This window comes from Copadichromis virginalis, linkage group LG19, assembly GCF_057382275.1.
Source record: "Copadichromis virginalis isolate Kocher_CV1m ecotype Utaka linkage group LG19, C_Virginalis_male_GT1.1, whole genome shotgun sequence".
Taxonomy (NCBI): Eukaryota; Metazoa; Chordata; class Actinopteri; order Cichliformes; family Cichlidae; genus Copadichromis; species Copadichromis virginalis.
In genome coordinates, this window is record NC_140636.1 from 13,601,500 (window position 1) to 13,627,651 (window position 26,152).

The following is a 26,152-nucleotide window of genomic DNA, read 5'->3' on the forward strand; positions in this document are numbered from 1 at the left end:
CATCAAACACACACAGTGAGCTGCGCTTTCACTTAAAACCACATTTTATTTCATTTACATAAATATGATCAGCACAGAAAGTAAACACAAATCACTTAAATATAATAATTCCTGGTGAACTCAAAGGAAACCCTGCTGCTGATATGTTGAACACGAGCGGGCCGAGTCACTGAAGCTGTCCGGTCTGCAGATAATCAGGATAATGCCCGCCGGAGTCTCTGACATCCCGCCTCCAGCATCCCGTCTGTTCCTCCCAAAACACAAAGTGGGCTTAGACTTTACTACAAATTAAAAGGCGAGCTGGGATAAAGCTGAATTAAACTGGACCCAGTTTAAGTTAAAATGTGTGAAACATGAAGCCGTCCTGCCGTCTGACCAGGGAAACACCGATGTGGGCTTTTATCCTGGACTTTGCTCTGCACTGGGGCTTTTATTTTGAAAATTCTTCCTGCCCCGACTAATAAAAGAGCGGGTCTCTGCTGTCTGTGCTTCAGTAAATTTGTTCCCTCTTTAACCCTCGACTCAAACATGGTTGGCCAGTTTGTAGTCCAGTTAAATGGACTACAAATGGAAACCAGCGAGCTTCCTTCCTGCAGCTCAGATCTGTTGTTTTTGAACAGCTGTGTGTTGAACCTGGAGACGCAGACTGGCTCTGGTGTGATTCAGCAGTCAGAGGGAGGCCATGAGGACACGATTTTCGGGTTGCGGTTGTGCTGCGCTGGAGGACGCTGCTGCAGGCTTTGCTCCTGTGGGTTATTGTGAGGATGATGATGATTGGGTGCCCTTCATCTGTTTCGTGACAATAAAACTCGCTGTTTTGTGTCTGGGAGGTCAAACTAAGCTGCTCCTCCTCTCAGACCAGCTTGAGGCACTGCGTGTTGAAGCTGTCGCCCTCCCGGCAGGCGACGGCCTCCAGCAGCGCCTGCTTCTTCTGCGTGCTGCGGGATGACTCCAGCTCGTACATGGTGGTCAGGTTGAAGAGGACGCTCTCGTGCAGGTACTGCGCCGGGTCCTGCTGCACCAGGCCCTCCAGCTGGCCCAGCGACTCCTTCAGGCGGCCCAGGTAGAGCAGGCACACCGCCGCGTTGTTGTTGGCCTGCGAACACACGGAGGAAGAGGAGGGTTTAACTGTGCACGCACCGGTGTAACAGTCTGAGACAAGACACTTTAGCTCCTCCCACTTTAAGTCTTCTGACTGGCTGCTCTGAGCAGCACAAAACTATTTTGTTTCTAATGGCCGACACATTTAATGTTTCCTTCCTGTCACATGAGCCAGAGTAGACACACACTTCCTCCTGAGGAGTGATACGGCTGCAGGATGCAGCCAGTGTGAAGAAACTAGTTCCTACAGGAACCTGCTCAGTCACCAGCTTGGCTGTGGTTGTTTGGCGCCCTCTGCTGGTGACACTTTATCATAAGCTAATAATACAGAGTGATGGTTATGATACAAGGACATGAGTGCAGCTCAAAAAAATGACATTTTACTGTGATTTTATTACTGATCTTCATCATCATCGTCACTGACGATGTTTGTGACACGTGACGTATCTGCCACACTGATCATCAAACTTCAATATTACACATATTAAAGTCTCAGGTGACCCGAGTAAAGACAAAGTGCAGTTTGAAACGATGACGTAGAAACAAAGTGATCCACAGCGGCCTGCCTGTGTGCAAAAGTAACCTCACCACTGTAATGACTGCAGTCAGTGTATGTGATGACGTCACTGTGGAGGAATATGGGCTCAAATTGTGCTCATAAATATTTTGTAACCTCGTAACCCAAAATATCCGAATATTTTATGTTTGTGCATCTGTAGATGAGAGTGTGTGTTTAAAAAAAATATTTACACGAGTTACAAATTGTTTTATTAAAGTCTGCTGACAGGAAAAAAGCAAAACACTGCGTGTGAAACTCCCTGCTTCTGTGTGAGTTTCAGCTTACACTACGAATTCTTCCTTTCAGCTGATTGGTCAATAAAGTACCCCACCAACAGCCAAACCCATCTGTTCTCTGATTGGATTGTTACATCTGTAATTGACATGACATTGACCAATCAGCTGAAAGGAAGAATTCGTAGTGTAAGCTGAAACTCACACAGAAGCAGGGAGTTTCACACGCAGTGTTTTGCTTTGTTCCTGTCAGCAGACTTTCATAAAACAATTTGTAACTCGTGTAAATATTTTTTAAACACACACTCTCATCTACAGATGCACAAACATAAAATATTCGGATATTTTGGGTTACAAGGTTACAAAACTCAGTTCTCAACTTTGATTTACAAGTACAAAATATTCACGAGCACAGTTTGAGCCCACAGAGGCGGCCTGACCCACTCTGTGCACTGCTCTGGGGACCGTTTGGAGGATGGCGGCGGTACCTACCACGGGGTTCTTTGGGTCGATCTTTAGCACTTCGATGAAGGAGGCATGTGCTTCGGCGTAGTTGTTCTGACTGAGGTGGACGAAAGCCCTGAAAGCAGGAAACACATTTCAAACCCTTCCAACCTGCGTCGAGCATTCAAACAGGTTTAAACGGGTTTACCTGCGTTCAGGTGAATCCCTGAACACAGACGAGCTCAGCAGCAACTAAACCAACCGCTGCCACAAAATCACTGCTTTTCAAAACTCTTTCAACACCTCAAAAAATGAAACTTGCAACAAGTTTTGACACCAAAGTGAAAATCATTAAGAAAATAAAAAAGGGGAGGGGCTCTGTTCAGGACCAATCACATTTATTCTCAGAGCAACCAGCCTCATCACAGCCTGATTAAACAGCAACAACCCCCAGGGGGCGCTACAGACATTACAAAAGGCCTTTCATTAATCATCCATTGATCAAAATGATATTTCAATGCTAAGATAGAAGTGAAAAAGCTGAAAAATAGGAACCACGATATGATTAATATTGATTAAGATGCCAAATTATAGATACTGACTGTGTGCATGCTCGAACCCGGGGGAAGTGATGTGACTTCAGTTTGTCATTTGCCAAATAAATAAACGGACGCAGACGATCACAGGAAGTACGAGACCGCTCTAGTTTACAGCAGCTCTGCAGGTCTGCGAGGCGAGCATCAGCGTGCGAGGGAGTCGGGTCGGCACAGACGTTCGACCTCCTCGAAATCGCACGCCGCTGAGGCATGAAGTTCACACGCTGCACGAGGCGCTAAATGAAACACAGACACACACACGCATGCAGGTACCTGTTCATTAACACGCATGTGGCGAGAGCCTGCTGGCTGCCTTTCACCGGGCCGCACTTCTCCACGTCCTGGAAGTATCGCTCTGCAGTTTTAACGTCTCCGATCTGTGCGAGAGGAACAGCATGTTAGCCCCGACCTGTGTGTGTGTCTGTGAGTGAGTGAGAGTGTGTGTCTGTGAGTGTGTGTGAGTGTGAGTGTGTGTGAGTGTGTCTGTGAGTGAGTGAGAGTGTGTGTGTGTGTCTGTGAGTGAGTGTCTGTGAGTGTGTGTGTCTGTGAGTGTGTGTGTGTGTGTCTGTGAGTGTGTGTGTGTGTGTCTGTGAGTGTGTGTGAGTCTCTGTGAGTGAGTGTGTGTGTGAGTCTCTGTGAGTGAGTGTGTGTGTGAGTCTCTGTGAGTGTGTCTGTGTGTGAGTGTGTGTCTGTGAGTGTGTGTGTGTCTGTGTCTGTGAGTGAGTGTGTCTGTGTCTGTGAGTGTGTGTGTGTGTGTGTGTCTGTGAGTGTGTGTGTGTGTCTGTGAGTGAGTGTGTGTGTGAGTGAGTGTGTGTGTGTGTGTTTTTATAAAACTTCTTAACTCCAGCTTCACAGTTGCAGCTGTTGAGCTCACTGATGTAAATGAGCCTTTATGTGTGACATGTCCCCTTTAAATGGTTGGAGTAACAGAGGGTGGTGTAGCAGGGTGGAGTACAGACATGCAGACCTGTAGGAAGATGCGTCCGATGCCGCTGAGCAGCTGCGCTCTCTGCTGGGGTTGGTACTGGATGATGGAGTGATAGGTGTCCACAGCCAGAACGTAGTCCTGAGGACAGACAGAACAGAGAGGACACAGAGTGACGGAGGGGAGTGGTGGGTGGCGGAGACAGGTGGAGGGCGAGCAGGGTAAAGAAAGAGCAGAGCTTAGGTGTGGAGAGAGAGAGCATTAATCAAACATATGGAGTAATAGCAGGCGGAGTGACCCTCCGTCCACCTCCACATCGCTCACGTGGCGACTGGAGCGCTGAGCGGGCAACAGAGGGGTCAGAGAGGGGAGGGGGGAGGGCGTGTGCTGGAAATGACCTGCGGAGGCGGCGTGCTGCTCATGAGCACGTTTCTAAATCACCAAAAGTTTAAAACTGGAGACGGATTAAGTTTGAAATCGATACACAGCAGTCTGCAAGATCACACTGTCAAACATGGCGGAGACAGCGTGCTGAGAACAGCTGTGACGAAGATGACTCGCCGCGGCGTGTCCCACAGCAGAAGACGACTGTATACAGAAAGACGTGAACATACACAAAAATAGTGTCAGATAAACAGATATAAGCATTAAAGGCTTAAACTTGATGAACGCCGCGCCCTCGTTAACAAAGCCTTCATGACGCTGATGTCAGGCTCTGAATGTCACATGACCTGGTTGGAGCTTAAACGTGAATAAAATCAAATCTTTATTCATTCAGAGTCGGAACTCTGCGTGTTTAAATTTAAGCTAATGTAATCTGAACAGGGTGGTGTAATCTGAGCTGCGACCACTAGATGGCACTGTGTCTCTACCCCACCTCTCTCACCCACGCTCGCTCACTCACTGACCAAGAATCCAATTAGTGGTCAGTCTGAGGGGATTTCACTGTGAATCCTCCAGCAGGCTGGCATCAGAGATCTCTGGCACAAACGCACACGCGCACACGCACCTACCTTCATCAGCAGCAGGCAGTTGGCCATTGAGTACATGACCCGGCTGAGGCGAGACCTCCACAGCTTTAGAGACGCTGCAAACAGGGAGAGAAGAAGAAGAAGAGGGTTTTTTTTTGGGGGGGGGGGTTGGCATCCCTATACCCCCCCCCCCCCAATACAGCGGGGTTTATTTTAAGACAAACACACTGCGGCACAGAGTGGAAGAGCTCATGTGCCTATTACTATTCATGGTGTGTGTGTGTGTGTGTGTGTGTGTGTGTGTGTGTGTGTGTGTGTGTGTGTGTGTGTGTGTGTGTTGGGGAGAAGAGCTAATCACTCAGCAGGGGTCTCATGTGCGAAGGCGAGGCCCGGCGTTATTGACTGTTGGCGTGGGCGGGGAGAGGAGAGACAGAGGACGCGACTGCTTTTAAAAACACGCCGTGGCGAACGCCACTGCTCATGCTCAGACTGGAAAACTTCCTGAAACAGCCACACACACACACACACCAGAGTGCACATTAAGTCAGGCGTGGGTTTCCACCCGTCTCCCTGGCGTGGCGGAGCAGGTGTGAGCGGATTGGTCGGGAGTGATCGGTATGGATCCACGCGGCCGGGAAAGAAGCCGTTTGGTATTCAGCGCAGGCAGAAACACCTACAGAGCGCCGCATTGGTGTGTTTGAGAGGCTGAGCTATGCTGCAGTCCTGCACCAGGTGTGTGTGTGTGTGTGTGTGTGTGTGTGTTACCGGTGGGGGCCCGTGACCTCACTCTCCTCCCACAGTGTGATGCATTCTGGGACTGCGGCCAGCTCACAGTGAGTTTACCTTGTCTGTTCTCCTGCATTAAGGTGATCATGCTGCCGTCCTCGGCTGAGCCCGTCTCCAGGTTCTCCAGAATCTGTGAGGAACAGGAAGCAGGGGGGAGGGGCTAAAACTTCAGGATGGTCTGTGCGTCTGTGTGTGCCTGTGTGTGTCTGTGTCTGTGTGAGTGTGTGTCTGTGTGAGTGTGTGAGATCTGGTTGAGTGCCAGCACTTCTGTGTGTTACAATCTGCATATTCAAGAACTCCAAAATCCTGCCATACCTGTGTGTTTACACAGGTGGGCTTCAGGATTTGTACAGCTAATGTGCTTCTGCGTGGGTGTGTGCTTTTATTGTGTGAATACTACAGTGTGTGTGTGTGTGTGTGTGTGTGTGTGTGTGTGTGTGTGTGTGTGCGTGCGTTAGCACTAACGGTGAGGCAGACGGTTTTGAGGTGGTGCAGGCGGTCCAGGGCCTCCTGGGGCTTAGCCAGGTACTGTGGGAGCTCGGCGTGCAGCAGCCGCATGGAAAACGGCACCATGGAGCCTGGACAGGATGGAGGGAGGGAATAAGAAACAAGGTGGGATGAGGACAGAGCAGGAAGGAGAGCGGGAGAAGGATGAGAATATAAAGCCATCCACCCACACACAGACTGCACACAGCCCTGGAGGCAGGAACCTACAGATGGCACCGAGCTACGTATGGCTGCTTATTAAACCCTCTCATCTCGCTCTCTCTGTGCGCTGCTCAGCTCCATCACTCATCTCTCTGCCTCGACATCACACACACAGACACACACACACAGACACACACACACGCGCCCCTGAGGAAGAGCCTATATTCAGGTGAGTCCACGGGCTTTGATCAGCGCCTCTTTGATATCAGCCATCAGATGTGAAAGTCTGGTCCATCGCTGCCCGTCTCTATCTCACCTTCCATCTCTCCTCGTCTATCTGCTCCAACTCGACACTCTCTCTGCTCTGCCCCCGCCCTGCGTTATAGGGTTTTATCGTCACGGTGACGGGACCTCGACGACTCTGCGATTCATTATTCTTCATCTCCCGGGGTGTCAGTCATTTTCAGCAGATTTAATTTATGGCTTTTACTTTCATTAGTAATAGCAGCATCCTTCATAATGAAGGAAATATGAGCATGAGGATTAAACCAGAGCCTGCAGTTCCTCTAACATCCAGCAGAGGCAGCAGTGAGTCAGTCCCCAGAGATGCCCATGTTAAAATAAACAGCCTGATTGGTCAGGATAGTAGACATCATTAGGGGGCGTGGCCTCTTTGACTTGTAGGTGAATGGCAACAAAGGTGTCTGTAGCTGCTTGCTGAACCTCTGGGCTGTGTTTGTGCTGTCAGAGCCTTTTTAATCTGACCAATAATACGGCCTCTTTCCAAATATGGTCACTTCTGGAAACAAAAACACAACATGGCAGCAGCCAAGGTGCCAACACTGTGGAGTTGACATGTACTGGTGAGCAGGAGCAGGTAGGAACTAACATCGAGGCAAGACAGCTGAAGGTGCTGAGGACAACGACCCGAGAACTGAAGACAAACAGGATAGAAACATCCTATCACAATAAAAGCCTTCAGAAGAAACAATGTCTCTGGAATCCTAATGCTTTTATTTTGAAAAGCGCAATACTGCTACGTGTTCTGTGTCCCGCACGGCGATACGAGCCATGAAAATTTAAGCCAGAAGTTTGACGTTTTTCTTCAGTGAATTATCAGAACACAGAGTTCGCCTTTAGACTGCTAAATGTCTCACTGTGTCTCTCAAAGCTCCAACGCTGGGAGGGGAAAAATAACACAATTGAAAAAGCACCAAATTTGAACCGGGCCCTGCACACTTGGAGGTCTGCTAGTCTGAAAATATTCATAGTATGAATATAACAAAAAGCACAAACAGCTGACTGTGAGCGGGTCAGGTGGGACCTCTCCTTCTGAACCAGCTGCAGTAACTGTGTGCAGGTTCCGATGTCTCTCAGCCCAAACTGGACTCAGCTTTTCACGCCCGTACCCAACGGAGGACCTCTGCTCCTTCCCCGAGCGCTCGCTCGCTGCCGCGCAGACCGGGCGTCTCTGAAGGCCTTCAAAGAGCACGATCACGGGTAATAGATAGTTGATGCAAGCGGAGAATTGTTCGACTTGTGATGCCAGGCAACACAACTCATGCCAGTTTGTCTGAGAGCACCTTAGCAGGGCACAAAGCGTTTAATATTGAGCAATGGAAAGTCAATCGGTGCTCTTCAGAGAGCTGTGCAGTGTAGCTTCAAGTGTTTTTTATGTAAGGGTGTGTGTGTGTCTGTGTGATGTGTGCTGCCTTCACACTGCGGTAGCCCGAGGGGCGAAGCAGATCCAAAGTAATGGGAATACATTAGAGAGCAATTCATGCAGTGTAAAAAGAGGAAAAACAAAACCAAAGAGCTGCTGGAGACAAGTGGAGTTGTTGGAGCTTCTCGATGATACAGGCTGATATCAAGCTCCTGGCACCAACTTTCCTCTGAATATTTAATAGGACAGTGGTGGATACGCTGGTGCATTCCTACAAAAAAAAAAAAAAAAAATGTGGGTAAAATGCTAAATTCTGTCGTAGAGCAGCCAGCAGCCTAATAACGCATTCAACGCTCGCAGAGCAGCCTCTCAGCGCCGTCATGAACACTGCCGTTCAGCCTTCAGAGGCCTCAGCGAGCAGCTCACGGACAGAATACGCAACACGCAGCGGGCTCTGCTCGAGCCTCTGATCTATGATCAATAGCAGCAGCGGAAATAATGCGAGCGTCACCGCAGACTCACCTGGTTGGCTGCTGTCACGTAAAGGCGGTAACGACGTCTGTGCGATGGGCTGCGGACGTCATTTCTCGACCCAGTTTCATACGTGTGAAAGTTGGAGCTGTGTTTACTCCATGACGGTGTGATTACAGACTTTTTTAAATAAATATTTAAGTCTAGTCAGATTTATTCTTCTTGTATGACCCAGAAAACACCACGAGGAACATCGGGATACAACGCTGTGTGTGTGTGTCCATACCTTTCCTGCCTGGGTACACAGTGGGGTAGTACTCGTAGTAGAGGTCCGGCTGATCCAGGTTGCCGAAGGGTTCAAACTCCAGCTCGGCATTTTGGAAAAGGCCCAGCTTGGTGAGCAGAGCAAGCCGCACAAACCAGAGCTGCAACACACACACACACACACACACTGTGTGAGTTGGTAAACTACATTACACAGAGACCCACACTGTGACATTCAGCTGTCCTGCTGTGCAGATGAAACCCACACTCCTGAGTTAAACTACAGGCACGACTAAGACATAATGTCCTCTATGATTATCCACAGTTTCCTCTGCACAGCTGTCACAATGTGTATGTTGAGGGCTTTTATTGTGAAAGGCTCACCAAGAACCTTTTGAATGTATGAATACATGCAGCATTTTACTTCATCAACACATCAGTGCTTCCACCTCAGGCTGCAGTCTGAGTGGAGGCTGCTGTTCCACATCTGGAGGGCACTGGATTCTCTCAGCTGCTGGACAGAAGCCAGGGCTCATGCTGCACCCTGAGCCGCTCGAGCTGGAAGATGGACCGCCTCGCCACGGAAAGATCCAGAAGGTCGCGAGCGGCATGTGTAACCCCTGCAGACACGCTGCTCCCTCTCGACCCGGCTGAGGCGGCGTGCTGGAGTTAGGACGGTGGCACGAGGTCAACTGTTCAGAACTTCAAGAAGACTTCGGGAAGGACCGGCGGCCTCGGGATGAAGACTGTGACCTTTGTGGCCATTTTTATTCAGGGAGTCTTAAAAACGTTGTTTTAAAAAGACAGTTCTCCCACAGTGTGCTCTCTCCCTGTGGCTCTAATTCTGTGTCGGACCATTTCAGCGTGACCTGTATTACATATTTTGGAAATGAAAAAACCCTCAAACGCGTGAAAAGCGTCTGAACCTTTTGTCAGCGTTGATGGTCACGTGTGTTTTATTAGAACCTGCAGCACATTTAAACAGGACTGCTGTCCACTCAACTTGAGGAGCTTTGCATGATTCACAGTTCAAAATAAGCCTTAGCGCAGGCCAACAGGTCAAAGAAGTCATTGTAGCCCCGCCCCTTTGAAGACGACTGGCTATCCGGTTGTTCAGTCTGACGTCACTAGCCGTGTCTGGGTCTAAACTCCGCTGCAGGTCCATATATCAAACGATCACTATGGCATTACTGAGAGTTGAAAAACTGTCTAAAGTCTTTCATCTTTAATAAAATGATCAGCGTTCTGCTCTACCAGGTGTAACAATTGAGTTTAACATCCAGGCATCCATGAAAACGGAATTTATGACATTTAACGGAGTTAGAAGTTAGCAGGGAGTTAGCTCGCTAGCTTCTATCTAAATATAATATAGCATGTCCTGACTCCGGGGTTTTGGAAACAAATTAAAACGTACAGCTCTGTTATCACTTCCAGCATAAATGAAGACAGAAAACTAAACAGCAGTGACGTTTGTAGGGTTACTGAAGTTGGGCTAGCTGGTATATAATGATGTGCTACGTGGCCGCTAGCGACACAGCTATGTTAGCATAATATAAACAAGCTAACTTTTTTTCCACTCGATAAAAGTTAATGTGAGTGTTCTCGGTGGTCAGGAACAAATGTAATCGCATGGCAGGATGCTGTAAAAGGACCAAACTTCAGCCAGGAGAACAACTGAGATAATCCATCCACAATACGAGGTTAGTCATTCATATACTGCTGCATGGGCTGGGCTGTAGTTACATCCTAAGGTTTTAAAAACTGAGCTTAAATAAATGATTAGCGGTAATAAAAGCCGAGGGAGGTCAACAGTGATCACTGACTGTTTTAGGAGCTTTTTGAGATCAAATAGAAGAAAATACATAACATTAAACATGTTAACAACACAAAAGCCATATTAAACGCAGACTACTTTAGACCCGGAAGTAGGATTCGTTGCGTCATCACTGAACAACCAGATAGGAGGTTTAAACATAAGGGTGGGCGGGACTATTCCCTCTTTGCGACATCACACAGATCTATGAACAGAAAAACAGTTGCTGCCATGTTTCTAACATGTGCACATCCATGCAACACAACATGTGAGAAACCCCTGGAACACGAGGACTCCAACTCCTGCACTAAAGTGAGCCGGATGTTTAAGAACATAAAACTAACTGTGATATGTGGCATGAGGCAGCGACACGGCTAATTAATTCACAGAGCCGAGCACGAGGGTGGCCTCTTAATGAGCTCGCGCAGCCATCCATCTTCTGGATGGAGCTCCACAAACACACGGGGAAAATATGGCAGTAAAACGTATGAGATGAGGACAAAGCAAACAACAAAAGTATCTCAGACTGACGCAGACTCGACTGATGTCAGCGAACACGGGATTCATGCCATCGGGAACCAGTGAGGCGTCTTACCTGCAGCGAGTCGGTGGTGTGGGAGGTCGGCTGGCCGGCCTTGCCGTATCCCTGACCGTGAGCCGTCAGCATCCGGGCCGTCAGATCCACCGCGGCGCGCCAGTTCTTACTGCTCTGCAGGGGTGACGAGACATGAGGCGTCAGAAATAAGTCAGAATAACTGTTGCACAAAACAGGGAGAGGAAGCTGAGGGAGGAAAACCGACATCAGACAGAATATAATGCAGCTCAGAACAAAGAACTTCAAGAAGGTTCTGGAAGGACCGGGCGGCTCGAGAGGATTCGATGACCTTTTGTACTCAGAGACTGTTGGAGACTTTGTTTTAAAGGCACAGTTCACCAAACGTGCTTGTTCCCTCTAAAAGTGCCATTTAGATTGTTTCAGTGTCAGCCTGGTGAAGATGACAGGAGGTCAAATACCTAAACATGACTCCACCTGCGTTGCTGAGCAGCAGGACGACTCATGACTGCACCTCTGAATTCATGTGACATGACAAAGACCTTAAAGGTCAAAGGTTAAATCAGCTCATCTCCAGAAGACGCTTGTGGATGTTTTCCATCCTGCAGCAGAGACACTGAAACACTGCATGAGTCACCCTGAGCTGATCCTGCTGTGACTTTAACACTGCAGAGTGAAAGTGACCATATGAGCTCAGGTGTGTGTGCGTGTGGGGGGGGGGGGGGGGGGGGGGGGGTCATTAAGGCCGAGAACACGAGTGCACACATGCCCAGATATCAGCATCTGCTTCCACAGGAGGAGGTACAATAGGTAAGAGTATGTGCTGGGAGGGGGTGGGGCGCAGAGTCACCCCACCCCATCAACACGCATGACAAGGTCGGCTCGCCGATTGGATCCTAAGTGCTGCGCCATTCATCACAGCCGGCGAGCTAATTAGGAGAGAGAGGCAGCGAGAGGGCTGCTCTCTTTATCACAGCCTTCATCACCACTTCCCTTCTCCTCCTCGCCTCCTTCCCCTTCATCTGACTCTCACTCCTGCCTGCCCTCCTCCTCCTCCCGTCACCGCTTCCTCTTCTCCTTCCTGTGCCAGTCGCTGCGCTGCCTCTGAATCTTCATTAGGGCGGGAAATGAAGCTGAAAACGAGGAGGCAGCCTGGATGGCCAAAAGCAGCTGCAGTCAGTCACACACACGCACACACTTCCTGCAGCACGCTACAGCACGCCGCTCACCGCCACGGGGTGCGAGAGGAAGACGGTGTCTGCGTGAGGAGGGGAAGAGACCGCAGGAAGTAAATGACCTTTAGTGTGGCCCCACATATTGGAGGGGTTTGTTTTTCAATGTTTTCTTCACTTTATGGCGCGTGAAAAACCAAACCCTGGACCTGCAGTTCCTCTATCGTCCAGCTGGGGCGCCAGCAGTGAGTCAGCCCCGTAGACTCCCATGTTAGATCTTTACAGCCTGATACACAAACTGGTTGGTCTCTATAGAGAATTCACTCCTTTGTAACACCTGTTTATATCATATTAAGTTTGGATAATTAGGGGCGTGGTCTTACTTATCTGACCAATAGCATGGCTGGTGTGGGGTTCATCGTGCTAATAGAGGTGTGAGCTCCTGTTTGTGTTAAATCCCGGCTGACAGCGCTGTTTTGGATGTTTGGTTTAACAGATAAATAAATGTTTTTGTGGCTCTTTTAAGCTAAACTCTGGTGATATTTGTCTTTCTGCTCTGTGCAGGTCTTTCTGGGCCAGAAGGAGAGGGAGGAGCAAAAATGCAGAAACATGCATTACAAGGAGCCAAACCTCAGGATTTACATAACTATAACTTCATGCTCAGACACTGTCACTGGCCCGAATGCCAGAGCGAAGCCGTGATGAGAGCGAGCAGGTCGCGGAGTGGAGTCACGGCAAACGTCGGTCTGACCCCGCCGATGGAGGAAAGACCAGTCACACACTGAACGGTGGTCCAGCTTCTTTGACCTGAGTGACGTGTGACGTCCCGCCTGCACGGTGGGTTTGACACGAGCGTCTGTGGGGACTGCCTCACCTCTGGAGCCTCCAGTGGACGTCAGAGGAACTGCAGCTTGGCACGTTTAAACGTGCTTACAGCAGAAATCAGAGCAAAGAAAGAGGATGAAGGAGAGAACGTTTAAGAGGCTGAGCTCTGGTGTCAGTTTGCATCAGCACTGATGAGGCCATCTCTGCACATCGTGGCTTCAAATATAACATGAAAACACTTTTATTAACTCTAATTATGAATGATTCTGACTTCAGCAGCATTACAACGCCTCACCCAAACTCCCACTTACTCACACTCCCCTCACACACACTCATAATTAGTCTCGTCGCGAGTTTAAAAGGGGTGAGGCTCCTTAATTGCGTTGAAGATCGGAAGTTCACTGCGCCCATCCTTTAGTGAGTTTTAAAAAATCCGGCATAACAAAGCCTGATGAACAAACGAACGCCCACTCGTTCTCTCGCAAGACCCAGAAGCCTCCAGGCGAGGCAGACATAAAAAGGCTTCCTCGCACCGGCTTTGCTTAACGCAGCTGCAGCACTGCTTCAATTAAGCCCCTGCATGTCGGATTACACAGAGGGGGTGGGAAATAAAAAAACATTCGTGATATGCTAAAAGAGAAAAAGGTGCTTTGATGCCTGTGTAGCTGGTCTGCAGACACTCGAACCAGGGGACGCTTTCCGCCCTCGAGCTGAAGGACGTCGAGTTTGGTTACTCAACTTCACGCAGCAGCCATTTTGTCTCTTCACAGAGACGCGGCGGGATGCAGCCCGACACTCCCGGAGACGCTCCTGTGGGTCAAATCAGCCACTGATGGACAAACGCGCTGCCGGACGGCGTTTGAAGGTTTAGTTGTTACCCCGGCGATGCTGCAGGAGCATCAGAGAGCTCTGCATCAGGTCTGAGGCACAAGCAGCGACGGACAGCACACGGCCACCCCAGAGCGCCGCTGACGACCTGACAGGCCTCATGGCTGGCAAAGCATCATTAATCTTCCACACACAGTCTTCATAGATGAAAATCAACCTGAATACTGGAAACACTGATGTCTTTCTGTAGCTCGCAGCGACGTGCATGCCAGCAGTGCAGGTGTAAGCTGTGAGCACGTCACACTTTAGCAAAGCTGCTCATGGACTGAGTCTCACAGCCGGGCACAGAAAACTAAACAACACACAGACCCGACTTTAAACGTAAGGTTACATTAATACAGAAATGCCAACAATCAAACGAGCCCCTCTGAACAAGCACTTTGGGGACAGTGGGAAGGAAAAACTCCCTTTTAACAGGAAGAAACCTCCGGCTTCTCTTTACTGACTGCACAGCGCCATCACAGTCCTCCCTACGGTGGCCCTGTAGTGCCAATCCCAAATCATTGATGGAGGTGGCAGAGGAAGTCGGAGCAAAGCTTTAAACACAGCGAGCAGCAGATATTGAAACTCTCAGACACGCGATGTAACGGGCCAGTCATGTTTAAATCCCTCCCACCGCCCTGCCATGCTGAACGTCACTGCTTTACTACATTTATAAAACATTTCTATTCTGTGTATTTTGCATTATCGAGCTTAATGATCTATTTCACCTCACAGGGTGAGACATACCTGTGTTGGAACATCCTGAGGCGTGACAGAGAGAAGAACAGGAGGAAAACACCTGAACTGGGATTTCAGACATTATGGGATGGAGTCACCAACCCGTCTCCTGCTGTTCTGATACACTGGAGGAGAACCAGCAAAGGGAGACGAGAGGACTTCTACTAAAGCTAAGGGAGGTACTGACATCGTTTTTGCTTCCAGGAGCTGCACTGACTGAGCAGGAAAGACTCCCAGCATCGTTAAACCTCTGCCGTGTTGATGTGGTCAGTGCAGTAGCAGAGGGGGGCTTTGGTGTTAATGACATGAACCACAGGCGGACACAGTGAGACGACCACAAAACAGGAATGTTTCACAGGTGAAGGACACTGGAAACTTTCCCTCCTCATCTTTTCTGTTTTTCACTAGTTTTGCACTTGGCCTGGCTCAGCGTCGCTGCAGGGAGCATGAGGACACCTGAGAGGCTGCACAGACCGACAGTAGCGCCGCCACAAACGATTATTTTGATAGTCGACTAATCAAATCATCATCCATTGGACATAAAACGTACAGCTTATTGCACCAGCAGCATCTGCTCTTATATAGCTATCATTAGCTTACAGCTTTAAGTGTTTAAGGTCTGTGCTAACTAAAAATAAAGACAAGATGATAGTTTATTAAATTTTAATGAAATTTGCAGATTGTTTCGGTGAAGTTTAATAAACTCCTTGCTATCTAAAATATAACGGGACACCGGAGTAAATTCTCGAGCATCTCACACTTCTGATAATCAGCTGTCTGCTTGACGTTTATTCAGCTGTGTAAAAACTACAACTTTAATCTCAGCCAAACCGATTTACTCAGGAACAAATAAAATACTAAAAAAGCCAAACAATAACATTTTTAAGTTATCTAAGTGACCAGTGTTGGGTAAGTTACTTTAAATTAGTAACTTAGTTACATTACTAGTTACTTCCACCAAAAGTAACTCAGTTACTTCAAGTTACTCGTTACTTTCAAAGTAACTAGTTACTAGGGAAAGTAACTTTGGTTTTACTCAGACTTCTCTTGTTAATGTGTTGCTAACTGGATACCCAGCCAGATTGCCAGTCTTCTAGCTTGCTTATTTGCCACAAGTGCACTGTGCCACCTACCAAAGGAAAAGATAATGTGCATATTTTCCACGAGAGAAATCCCACGCCTGGACCGTCGTTGATGTGTCATGTTCGCTTTTTACATCCAACACAAAAACTGCAGTCGTGGTGCTTTGATTGTACTCAGAACTCGGAAATTCTGCCTTCTGAATAGGAAGATGTAGGCAACACCAGACTGCAGATGAGCTGCATACAGAGCTGGACTGGGACAAAAAAAATCGTCCCGGGCATTTTGACTAGGAACTTGATTATAGGAAAAAATCATAAAGCCTTTGAATGAACATAAACACTGTTGTGACAGTGATGTACACTGTCTTGATGGTATACTGTATATGCATCAATCTATCAATCGTTTGTTGTAAGACTCAGATAATTATTTATTAAAAGCGAGACATTTTAAATGAGAATAAGAAAGTATTTCCTTGTGCTCCCCTTTCCCTGTTAATGCCCTACATGGACCCCTGGCAACACTTTGCTAGACCCGCCCCTGCACAGTTACCAGCTGTCAGCTACATAGAAAAGGATCCTGGGGTTATTTGTCTCTCAGAAACAGTTCATAACTTCAACTCATTCATGTCACCTAAAAGGTAAACCTGTTTCTCCATCACAGCTCTGATGATTCAGTAAGGACATCTCCTGGTTTCATCTTCATGTTTCCCTCTCACCACATATCCAAACCGACATCATGACCAGCAGGTTTACAGCTGTGGCTCCAGCAAACATCAGCTGATACTAGAAATTAATATTAAATAAATTCTAACAACAGCTGATCAAACGTGCTGCTGTTGTTTACCGCGACATCCGCTGGTTTCCTCTTTCTGGCGCAAAGTGATAAACAAACAAGAGAGAAAAGCCGATCAGCTGATCATTGATCAGTTTCATGATTGAAGTAGCAACAGGAGAGGGAGGGGGAGAGAATGAGAGAAGAGGCAGCTGTGCAGCAAAGACAGAATAACTCCAGCTTTGTCTTTTTCATTGTAGCTGAAGTCCGGGACAAACTGTGTTCCTTTTCACCTCAACACGAAACGCGTAATATTTTCTCTGAATACCAGACGATTCTGTTTTTTAGGGAACGGTTGGCAACTCTAATAATTAACCGTATGAACAAAATAAAGTTCAACATCATTAACATCACAGCACCCACCCAGCTGTATAGAAACCCCGTCATGCTAGCTAGCACGCAGTACAAAAAAGTCAGCACAACGAAAATAAACTCCACCTAAACTTGGTTTATATCTGACTCAGCTGGACTGCAGGTTATAACTTCTTACCTGAAGTTCAGTTCACACTTGGACCGGCGGCCGCCTCGGGTCTCTCCTCCTCCTGCGTCCCCTTTCTCTCATCCACCTGCTGGCCTCCACCACTTGCTAATGTTATTGAATCTGTGGAAGCTCCGCGATAGCCACCACACGAACTAACGAATAACGAGCCTAAATCCCAGTAACGAGTAACGCGTTCCTGATTTTGGCATAATAACTAGTTACCGTGCTCGTTACCACAATAATAACGGAGTTACTGTAACGCGTTACTTAATAACGCGTTAGTCCCAACACTGTAAGTGACTCATATATGTTTAACCTGAGTAGTGAAAGACGGCGGTGGGTTTGAAGCCGGGAGTCCGCTGCTCTCGCCGGCTCTAGTGAGCCTTTCCCCCGGCTAGCTATCAAGCTAGTGGGTAACAGACGTCTCCGAAAAGCGCTTTGAAAATATGTGGTGTCTTGATAAACTGAGCAGATATTTGAGGTTTACACAGCTACATTCTCGCCTGAAAATATGTTAAACGTTTATTTTGTGACCCAGAAAGAATAATAAGAGTAATATTAAAACTGCTGCCATTGTTGGAAACTGGAATTGGCTGAGCCGTGCTAAATCTGGGGAAAGTAGGATGCATTTGTCGGCTGCATTTAGAGAAGTCTTCGAATTTGGACAGCCTTCCTCACGTCCCTGTAACGTAATCGGCCTTCAAATGCGGCCTCCGAAGGATGCGGCCTGAATTTGGACACAGCAATGATACCGGATACAGCTTCTTCTTCTTTGGGGTTTAACGGCAGCTGGCATCCTTGTACATGCAGTGCTGCCACCTTCTGTTGCAGTCCGTTATTACACTCTTAAATCCTACTACTTATTCCTGCGTCTTTCAGGATCTTACAAAGCTTCAAATGACGCGTCGACTATTAAATTTGTCGTCGACAATTTTGATAGTCGACGTAATTGTGACAGCCCTACCCGACAGACGGACGTACACCCACCAGTAGTGTTAGTAAAATACTGTATTAGTGTTTAAACACAAAGATGGATGCTGAGTATCTGAAGCAGCTGAATCTCTAAATCAAAGACCTAAAAAGAAGAGTTGCTCTGAAAACAGCACGAGAACACGACCCTGAACAGGTGACCGGCCAAATTTCGATGCTTCTGATTGACTGCAAACCTGGCTGCACTTTGATGTAACTTTGGCAACACGTTACCGACTAAGCTGAGCAAACAGTGCGGTTTACAGGTGAGAGTCGGCCTAGCGCACGGCTCTGTCTCCTCTGCAGAGGTGATGAAGGGCTGAGGCTGGATAATCTATGAGCTCAGCTCGGCTGGCTCTCCTCTTCTTCACGGTGACCTCCGTCTCCTCTCTCGTCCCCGCTGTGGTCAGCAGAGAGTTAGACTCCAGCTCAGCACCACCCCGGGCTGCTCCTCATCCGTCTCCCTCATTAGCATCGCCGCCCCCGCCCCTCCCCCATCTCCTTCATCTCTGTCTCCTACTTCCTTCCCTCCGTGCTTCCCACCGGAGACTCTAACCTCGCTCCCCTCCCTCACTGTGCAGCTGCCTGGGCCCACGGCCAGCGTGCGTGTGCCCGTGTGTGTCTGTGTGTGTGTGTTAAACCTACCTTGGCGGGTCAGACAGACACACCCCTATAATCACTGCAGCGACCCGGCAGCTGCAGCCGGCTTTGATATCATTGCTCTAACCTTTACTTGTCATTATCGTAACCTTTCTACGTAGCTGTCATTTCCTCCGTCATTACACCTCCGCGCCGCCGAGCTCGCAGTAATGCACCGTCAGCTTCTGCGGTGCTGAAGGGCACGTTTAAGCCTTCCTGCCAGTTGTTTTCACCTTGCTGTGTTTATGTAGCTGCAGCCGTACGCTCACACCTGTTGTGAAAGTGCAGCCTAGCTCACAGGGCTGCCAACATGGAGGACGACACCAGGTTATTACAACCGCCGCTGATCGGACGCAACATGAAAAGCACTCGTGTGACGTTGTCTAGGTCAGCCTGGACATCACCTGGCGTTGGTCACGGGGAGGGTGCTGCACCGAACCCTCAGCCATGGTAAACCTCAGATTGCCATGGTAACCTGTAGTCTGCATGGAAGACGCAAACCTGTCTGAAAAACTCGCCAATTACTCACAGAACAGTCGTCCACTCTGTCCCAGCTTCCTTGCCTCACCCCCAACCAATCAGATAGCCGATTCTGCCAGCGGCGTCTTCCTGTTAAAGGGAGTTTTTTCTTCTCACTGTCGCCAAGTTCAGGGGTCATGTGATGGTTGGGGTGTCTCAGTATTACTGTAGGGCCTTTATGTTAGAAGAACTGTTACTGTTGTAACAGTAACAGTTCTTGTAACAGTTGTTACAGTTGTGCTGCTGTATAAATATAAATGCAAACTGGAAACAAAGAACGTTCAGCTTCAAAGTAAAAGCTGCGTCTTTATAAAGTTTGTTAAGAATACAGACTTTGTAATGTGTCACGTGAAGATTCATCAACCAGATTAAGTGTTTACTGACAATTGACAGTGATAGTGGACATCATCATCACTATTCAAACAATCCTCTCCTCACAGACAAGCATAAACACACTCGATTATCACTAAATCAAATTTAACACACGTTTGTAATGACGCTAATTCAGTTTACAATAGGGTTCATTCGCTCAGTCAGCAGGTGGCGGTATTCTCGTACACTGGGGAGTAAACTGCCATTAAACGAACAGAAGAAGAAGAAAACCCCTGCACATGCGCGGTACGGATCGGGTAGGCCCGATGGCTGTATCCCAATTCGGGGTCTGCAGCCTTAAAGAGGTGGCTGTGGCTCAGGTGGTAGAGCAGATCAGCTACTGATCGGAAGGTCGGTGGTTCGATCCTTGGCTTCCCCAGTCTGCGTGTCAAGTATCCTTGGGCAAGATACTAACCCCAAATTGCCCTCTGTTCATCGGAGTGTGAATGCGTGTGAATGCAGGTTAGTTTGCACTTGTGTATAGAAGTGCTTGTACGAGTGGGTGTGAATGGGTGAATGAGGCATGTTATATAGAGCGCTTTGAGTACTCCGGGAGAGTAGAAAAGCGCTATATAAGAATCAGTCCATTTACCATTTTAAGGCCGATTACGTCACAGCGACGCGACGAAGGCTGTCCCAATTCAAAGGCTGCTCGAAATGCGGCCCTTGTCACTACCCGATCCGTACCGGAAACCCGATCGGTACCCCGCATGCGCGAAAGGTGTCTACTTCCGGTCGAAGCGTTTTATGATAGTTACAGGTCAGAGTATCTGTTAAGATGTTAAGAATAATAAGTATATCTTAAAATGTTTCCAATAATGAAGTATTTCAATATAATGTAGACAAAAACAAAAAAATAAAAAGATAGTGACAGATCGGGACTCCCGATCCTTACTGCGCATGTGCAAAGTCGGACCGTACAAATCGGGTCTACCCGATCCGTACCGCGCATGTGCAGGGGTTTTCTTCTTCTTCTGTTCGTTTAATGGCAGTTTACTCCCCAGTGTACCAGGATACCGCCACCTGCTGACCGAGCGAATAAACCCTATTATAAACTGAATTATCGTCATTACAAACGTGTGTTAAATTTGATTTAGTGATAGTCGAGTGTGTTTATGCTTGTCTGTGTGGAGAGGATTGTTGGAATAGTGATGATGATGTCCGCTGTCACTGTCAATTGTCAGTAAACACTTAATCTGGCTGATGAATCTTCACGTGACACATTGCTAAGTCAATATTAATAAGTCTGTAATTTGGCGCCATTCTTCTTATTTTACGGCGCTGTTGTTCAATCGGGGGACGCTCTCTGTTGAGGAGAAAAGCATGAATTTCTTTGTATACGGATTATCCATTGTTTAAATGTCCCGGGCAGTCGAAAAGGAGGCAGAGCTGCTGAGAAATGCTAGGAGCTAACTGGGCGCTAACCGTATCATTCAAATATATTGAATGTCGCAATGTTGGCAAAGAGAGGAAGTGACGTAAGATTTGCGCATGCGGGGTACGGATCGGGTTTCCGGTACGGATCGGGTAGTGACAGCCCTGAAATGCGTCCTTCATTTCCCTGAATTTTAACGACGTGGCGGTGTAGACTTCGTGGCCCAACATATCCCAGAATGCATAGCGCGGCGGTGGGTGTGGATAATTTTGCCGAAAAAAAACGGCGGATGAGGGGCGCCCGAAGAGTAAACTTTAAGTACTGAATATTATGTCACTTATTTATGTGCAAATGTTTAATAACGAAGAACATTAAAACATTACGGTTGGCTACATGTCGGCAAAGTTATGTGACATTAGTGACGTTTGTACGAACTTGGTTTTAAAGCCTTTACTTTAAAATATACGCCGTTCAATAGCTGAGCTGAATCTTACAGAGAATGATCAAAGCTCATGTAGAAACAAACAAATGAACAAAAGATTTTCTCCTTCATTTCTGTCAAACAAAGCTGAAAAGTTTCCAGCTGTTAGTATCATGGTTGCTAGGCAACCTGGGCAGCGCAACGGAGGCTAGACCGTCCCATTTCACAAGCCTCGCACTTCCGGCCTTAGCGGTCTTTGAGTACGCGGCCCTTGAGGACCGTTGAGGCTGCGTACTTTAAGGCTGCAGACCCTGAATTGGGATACAGCCGATATGTACGGTCCGACTTTGCACATGCGCAGTAAGGATCGGGGAGTCCTGATCCGTAAAGATCTTTTTTTTTCGTTTTTGTCTACATTATATTGAAATGTTTCATTATTGGAAACATTTTAGGAGATACTTATTATTCTTAACATCTTAACAGATACTCTGACCCGTAAGTATCGTAAAACGCTTCGACCGGAAGTAGACACCTTTCACGCATGCGGGGTACCGATCGGGTTTCCAGTACAGATCGGGTAGCGACAGTCTCCTTTCCATGTGGAGGAGCAGCGGATCTTCCCTGGCCGCCTCCATAACTTAACTCCTCGCCGTATCGCACGGCAGAGCTCGTCCACCTCATTTCCGCTGCTCTCGCGTATCTGCGATCTGATTGTAATAATGTTCCCAAACACATGAAGCGCCGTCGCAACGACGCTGCTCCATCTGGTGGCAGGAGGCTGCGTAACACTTCACCGTCGTTGGTCATCCATTAAAATTTTAAGATTTTAAGATAAGATTAAACGACTCCTTATTCTGGTACCGACGAGCGACAACAGCGACGATTAGTCAGCTAGTGGTGCACATCCTGAATTTTTTTCCCCTCGCACCAGAAGCTGAAGTATTTTTGCGTGATCTTTACTGCGATGCTCTTTTTATGTTTTATAAAAATTTAAATAAAGTCTCCTCTCCAAAGCGACCTGCTGTCGTTTCTCCTCCACACGAACAGAAATCAGATGTGTTCAGGGAAAAAAGAATGTCTAATTATTTTTACTTTTCGATTCCCCGCTGTGCAGCTAACTGAAGAGTAGTAACTGTAATCAGACTACTGAATAACAGCACAGTGGTGTGTGACAGCAGCTCCGATGTCCTCATTCATCAGCTGAGGGCAGAGAGGCCGACGCCAAGAGTCAGAGAGAGAGGAAGTGCAGACTCTCGGCCCTCCGGTGAGTGTGTTCAGTGTGTGTTTGTGTCCTCGCTGCACATGTGTGTGTGCATGAACAGTGGCAGTGGGTGAAGTCACACTCTGGATCTGCAGCATGACTCATTCTGCCAGCTCATAGCGGCCTCTGCATCACACAGGACGCCGCACGACAGGATAAAGCTCAGCGACGAGTGTCAGCCGAGCAAAAGGCTTCACACACACGATCCATCCATCCTCTGTTTCTACGTGACTGATCAGCTGTCTTTAAAGGCATCACTCTTCAGCAGGCTGCACTTTTAATGGCCTAAAGCTTTCTGACATTTGCACTTCCCTAACTGTGCGTGTGTGTGCGTGTGCGCCTGCGTGCGTTCACATCCTCTCGTTTTCTGAATCTTAACCTCCCCTCCCAGCTCAGCGAGCTACATCGCCTACGACAGCTTTGATCTACGAGTTTGTTTGATCTTGGAAGTTTGAAAATTTCATAATTTATTGGTAAGTAAATCATCTGAATGCGAGTAGATGGTCGTAGATGGAGGAGGCAGATGGTGTCGGATCCATTCATCAGCCGGAGTGACTCAGTGCTCCATTATTATGTCAGCAACGCCACACAAGCTCCTTATTAAGCAGGATGCAGCGAGCAGAGATGTCGTCCTTCAGCCGGAGGCCGCGGGTTCAAGTCTGTGTTGGAAATCATCTGCCTCACAGAACAAAAGCAAGACGCCGAATCTGAGGCGGCAGCAGAAGGAAAGAAAGCCGCCTTGTAGCTCGCACTGACCTTTGAACTCCGAGAAAAAAAGAGGCGCTCAAGTATCACGTTATGTGGGATTTCCAGGTCTGTGGCACCGAGACGTGCTGATGTGGAGGAGAAGGATATAAGAGTGAGACGTGTCACAGCATCTGCACATTCAGCAAAGAGAAGATCTGAAGCTCTTCTGTGTCACGCAGCTCCACTGAGGACACCACTGCATGACTTCTGACACATCCAGTGTTGCTCAAGCTCTTCTGAGAACAACAAAACTTCACCGGCATCTCCTGCAAAAACACAGAGATCTCTGCAGCCATGCACAGGACACACCTCCTCAGACTCGGTCAACTCGGAGCTCAGACATCGTTCAGCTCATTTCTGCTGCGTCTATCCTGGAGCTTGTTTTTTGGTCTCTGCCCACGGCTTGTGGTCACGGATCGACCAGCAGCTTTGCCTTCTGCACAACAGAGCAGTACAGCGTCCGCATCACTGTCGAGCAGCCCGGGTCAGACTGGGCGCTCTGCCCTCTTTCAGCTCTGAGCTTCCAGGTGCCGACTGAACTGCGAACCGCCCCAATGAAAGGTGGAGGTTGTCGCTCTAAAGGCCTTTACTCCGAGCAAACGGCACGAAACCACACATTAACAGGTCATACAGAAATACTGTTGTTGTATATTCAATAACGGTGCACGCTGAGCTACACTTATTTCCAAATGCAGTAGTCTTAGATGGAAACTTGTTTCATGAAGCTCTCTGCGCACTGTTCTTGAGCTCATCTGAAGGTCACATGAGCTTTGAGGTCTGCAGCGATTGACTCTCCAGAAAGTCGGTGACCTCTGAGCACAGGTGACATCCTATTACGATACCACGCTGGAATTCACTAGGCAAGCCATTCTTTCACCAACGTTTCTAGTCTTATGTAGACGGTAAATGGACTGCTTCATATACAAGCTTTGTACAGCTTGCCTCATCCACACTTTTATGCTCTTTCTGTGGATTATATACGTTATTTACATGTGTGTGAAAACCTCGTATGAGGATGACAACTTCCAACCCAGAACAGGGACCGCAGGGCCCCGACCTGGACCCAGGTCTGGTGAGCTCCAGGTCTCAGCCAATGGGGTCCGATCAGAACAGCCAGGAGGAGGAGTCACAGGGATCCCAGAGCGCTCCATGTGCAGGAGCAGCTTTGGACCTTTCAGTCTTTCACATAATGATATAACTGTTCAATAAACAAGGTTGTTGTTTTACAGACATTGTTATCAGCTCGCCTGCAATAATCTAACGTCCAAACACAGCAGGAGGTGAGCGCGAGCAGCGACCTCCAGGAAAACGAAGGCCACCTGTGACATCAGGGCGGCTGCATCCATCTTTAATGGGCTCTGTGGGTAAAAGTTGTGAGTCCAGGCGAAGCCTGCTTTGATGCTCGCTCTCTCTGCTCGTCATTCATCGGCGAGCCCGCGTCACCTTCCTGCCTCGCCATCTCTCCTGCTCCGGGGAGCCACCCACACCAATCAGCAGACGGCGTATGATCCTCACACACTCACCTACGCCATATAGTGCAGCTGACTGCAGGCTGAAAGCACCATATTGAGTGTGTGTGTGTGTGTGTGTGTGTGTGTGTGTGTGTGTGTGTGTGTGTGTGTGTGTGTACACCAAGTCCAGAAGGCCCTTGAAATATGCACAGCAGTCCTATGCATAATACATGGGCACAGCAGGAAGAGAGAGAACTTGTGAGCAGAGTGGATCTCCACCTCTCCATCTCTCCACTCCACCTCTCTCCATCACTGCTGCTGCTGTGCATATGTTTTAAATAACAAGCGTCTCTCAGGGTCGTTTGTGGGTCAGAAATGATGATGGAGGGAATGCACGAGGGCTGCAGAGGTAGACGAGAGATGGATGGCAGCAGCGGAGGGAATGAGGTGAGACTGCGTGGTCACAAAGACACACACGCGCATTTTTATGCTTGGCAGGAGAAGAAACAGGATATGAAGAGAAAGGAGGCGAATGATTCACTGTTTTCAGTCAGCTGAGACCGAAAGCAGCCAGCGGCTTCAGCAGAAACACCGACTGTCAGGAGGTCAGACAGGCTGCAGCCGCCGCGGGACGCCGAGCGCCGCTTTACTCATTTACCTCCAGAAAGCTCCTGCAGGACAGCACGAGCTCTCAGAGCCTTCCAGCTGCCGCCGAGGAGCCTGGTGCAAGAATTACAAATGCAGAGTGACCTGTTTCTAGACCATCTGCAAAAGCTGCCTGAGCTCTTCTGGTTACAATCAGAGCTGCAGATACGCTTTCAAACAACTCCATGAATTTAACTTAAAACACTGTTCAAATTATGCACAACAACAAAAGTAAAACCATCTCCAGCTCCTCAAATCATCCTCTCCAGTGTCACCTGACCCAGGAGACGTCACCTTCCTGCTCTCTGAGATTTCTATGATGTGCCTCTGCGCTGTGCGGTGTTCATGGACCCGTGTGTGCAGATACACACATGTGATCAGGCAGGTAAACACGAGTGGCCCACCTGAGTCTGTGATCACCGTGTGGGTGACTCTCTTTGGGTGGAGCCAAAGTGTAAAACTCTTCATGGACACGAGTAATCACTTAGCACGTCACCGTGGAAACCAAGACAACAAAGACTTCATCAGGATCTTTTCCTAAACTCAGCCGCACTCCTTGGTTTTAGTTAATAACGTGTTTAAAAATGCTAAAAATAAAAACGTGAAAGTCTGCCACGTGTATGACTTCAAGCAAAATGATTTGCTGCTCCACCCACTCCTCCAACCTGATGGTGCCGACCTTTTTCACCGTTTCAAACAGGAAACTATTAACTTTGTGTACAATGA

General features: G+C 48.1%; 1 protein-coding gene across 2 annotated transcripts in view; it reads right to left on the reverse strand.

Annotated features, from left to right (window-relative positions):
• Window positions 1-21: 21 nt before the first annotated feature.
• trappc12 (trafficking protein particle complex subunit 12) overlaps window positions 22-26,152 on the reverse strand; it is a 29,293-nt gene continuing 3,162 nt past the window's right edge. For both annotated transcript variants that reach the window (XM_085441698.1, XM_085441699.1), the window contains exons 4-12: window positions 11,070-11,183; window positions 8,684-8,822; window positions 6,081-6,193; window positions 5,673-5,745; window positions 4,872-4,945; window positions 3,901-3,999; window positions 3,207-3,310; window positions 2,386-2,473; window positions 22-1,096 (exon numbers count right to left, since the gene is read on the reverse strand). In XM_085441698.1, the coding sequence (XP_085297824.1) occupies window positions 854-1,096; window positions 2,386-2,473; window positions 3,207-3,310; window positions 3,901-3,999; window positions 4,872-4,945; window positions 5,673-5,745; window positions 6,081-6,193; window positions 8,684-8,822; window positions 11,070-11,183 (1,047 nt within the window). In that variant the 3' untranslated portion in view covers window positions 22-853. The remainder of the gene's footprint in view (window positions 1,097-2,385; window positions 2,474-3,206; window positions 3,311-3,900; window positions 4,000-4,871; window positions 4,946-5,672; window positions 5,746-6,080; window positions 6,194-8,683; window positions 8,823-11,069; window positions 11,184-26,152) is intronic.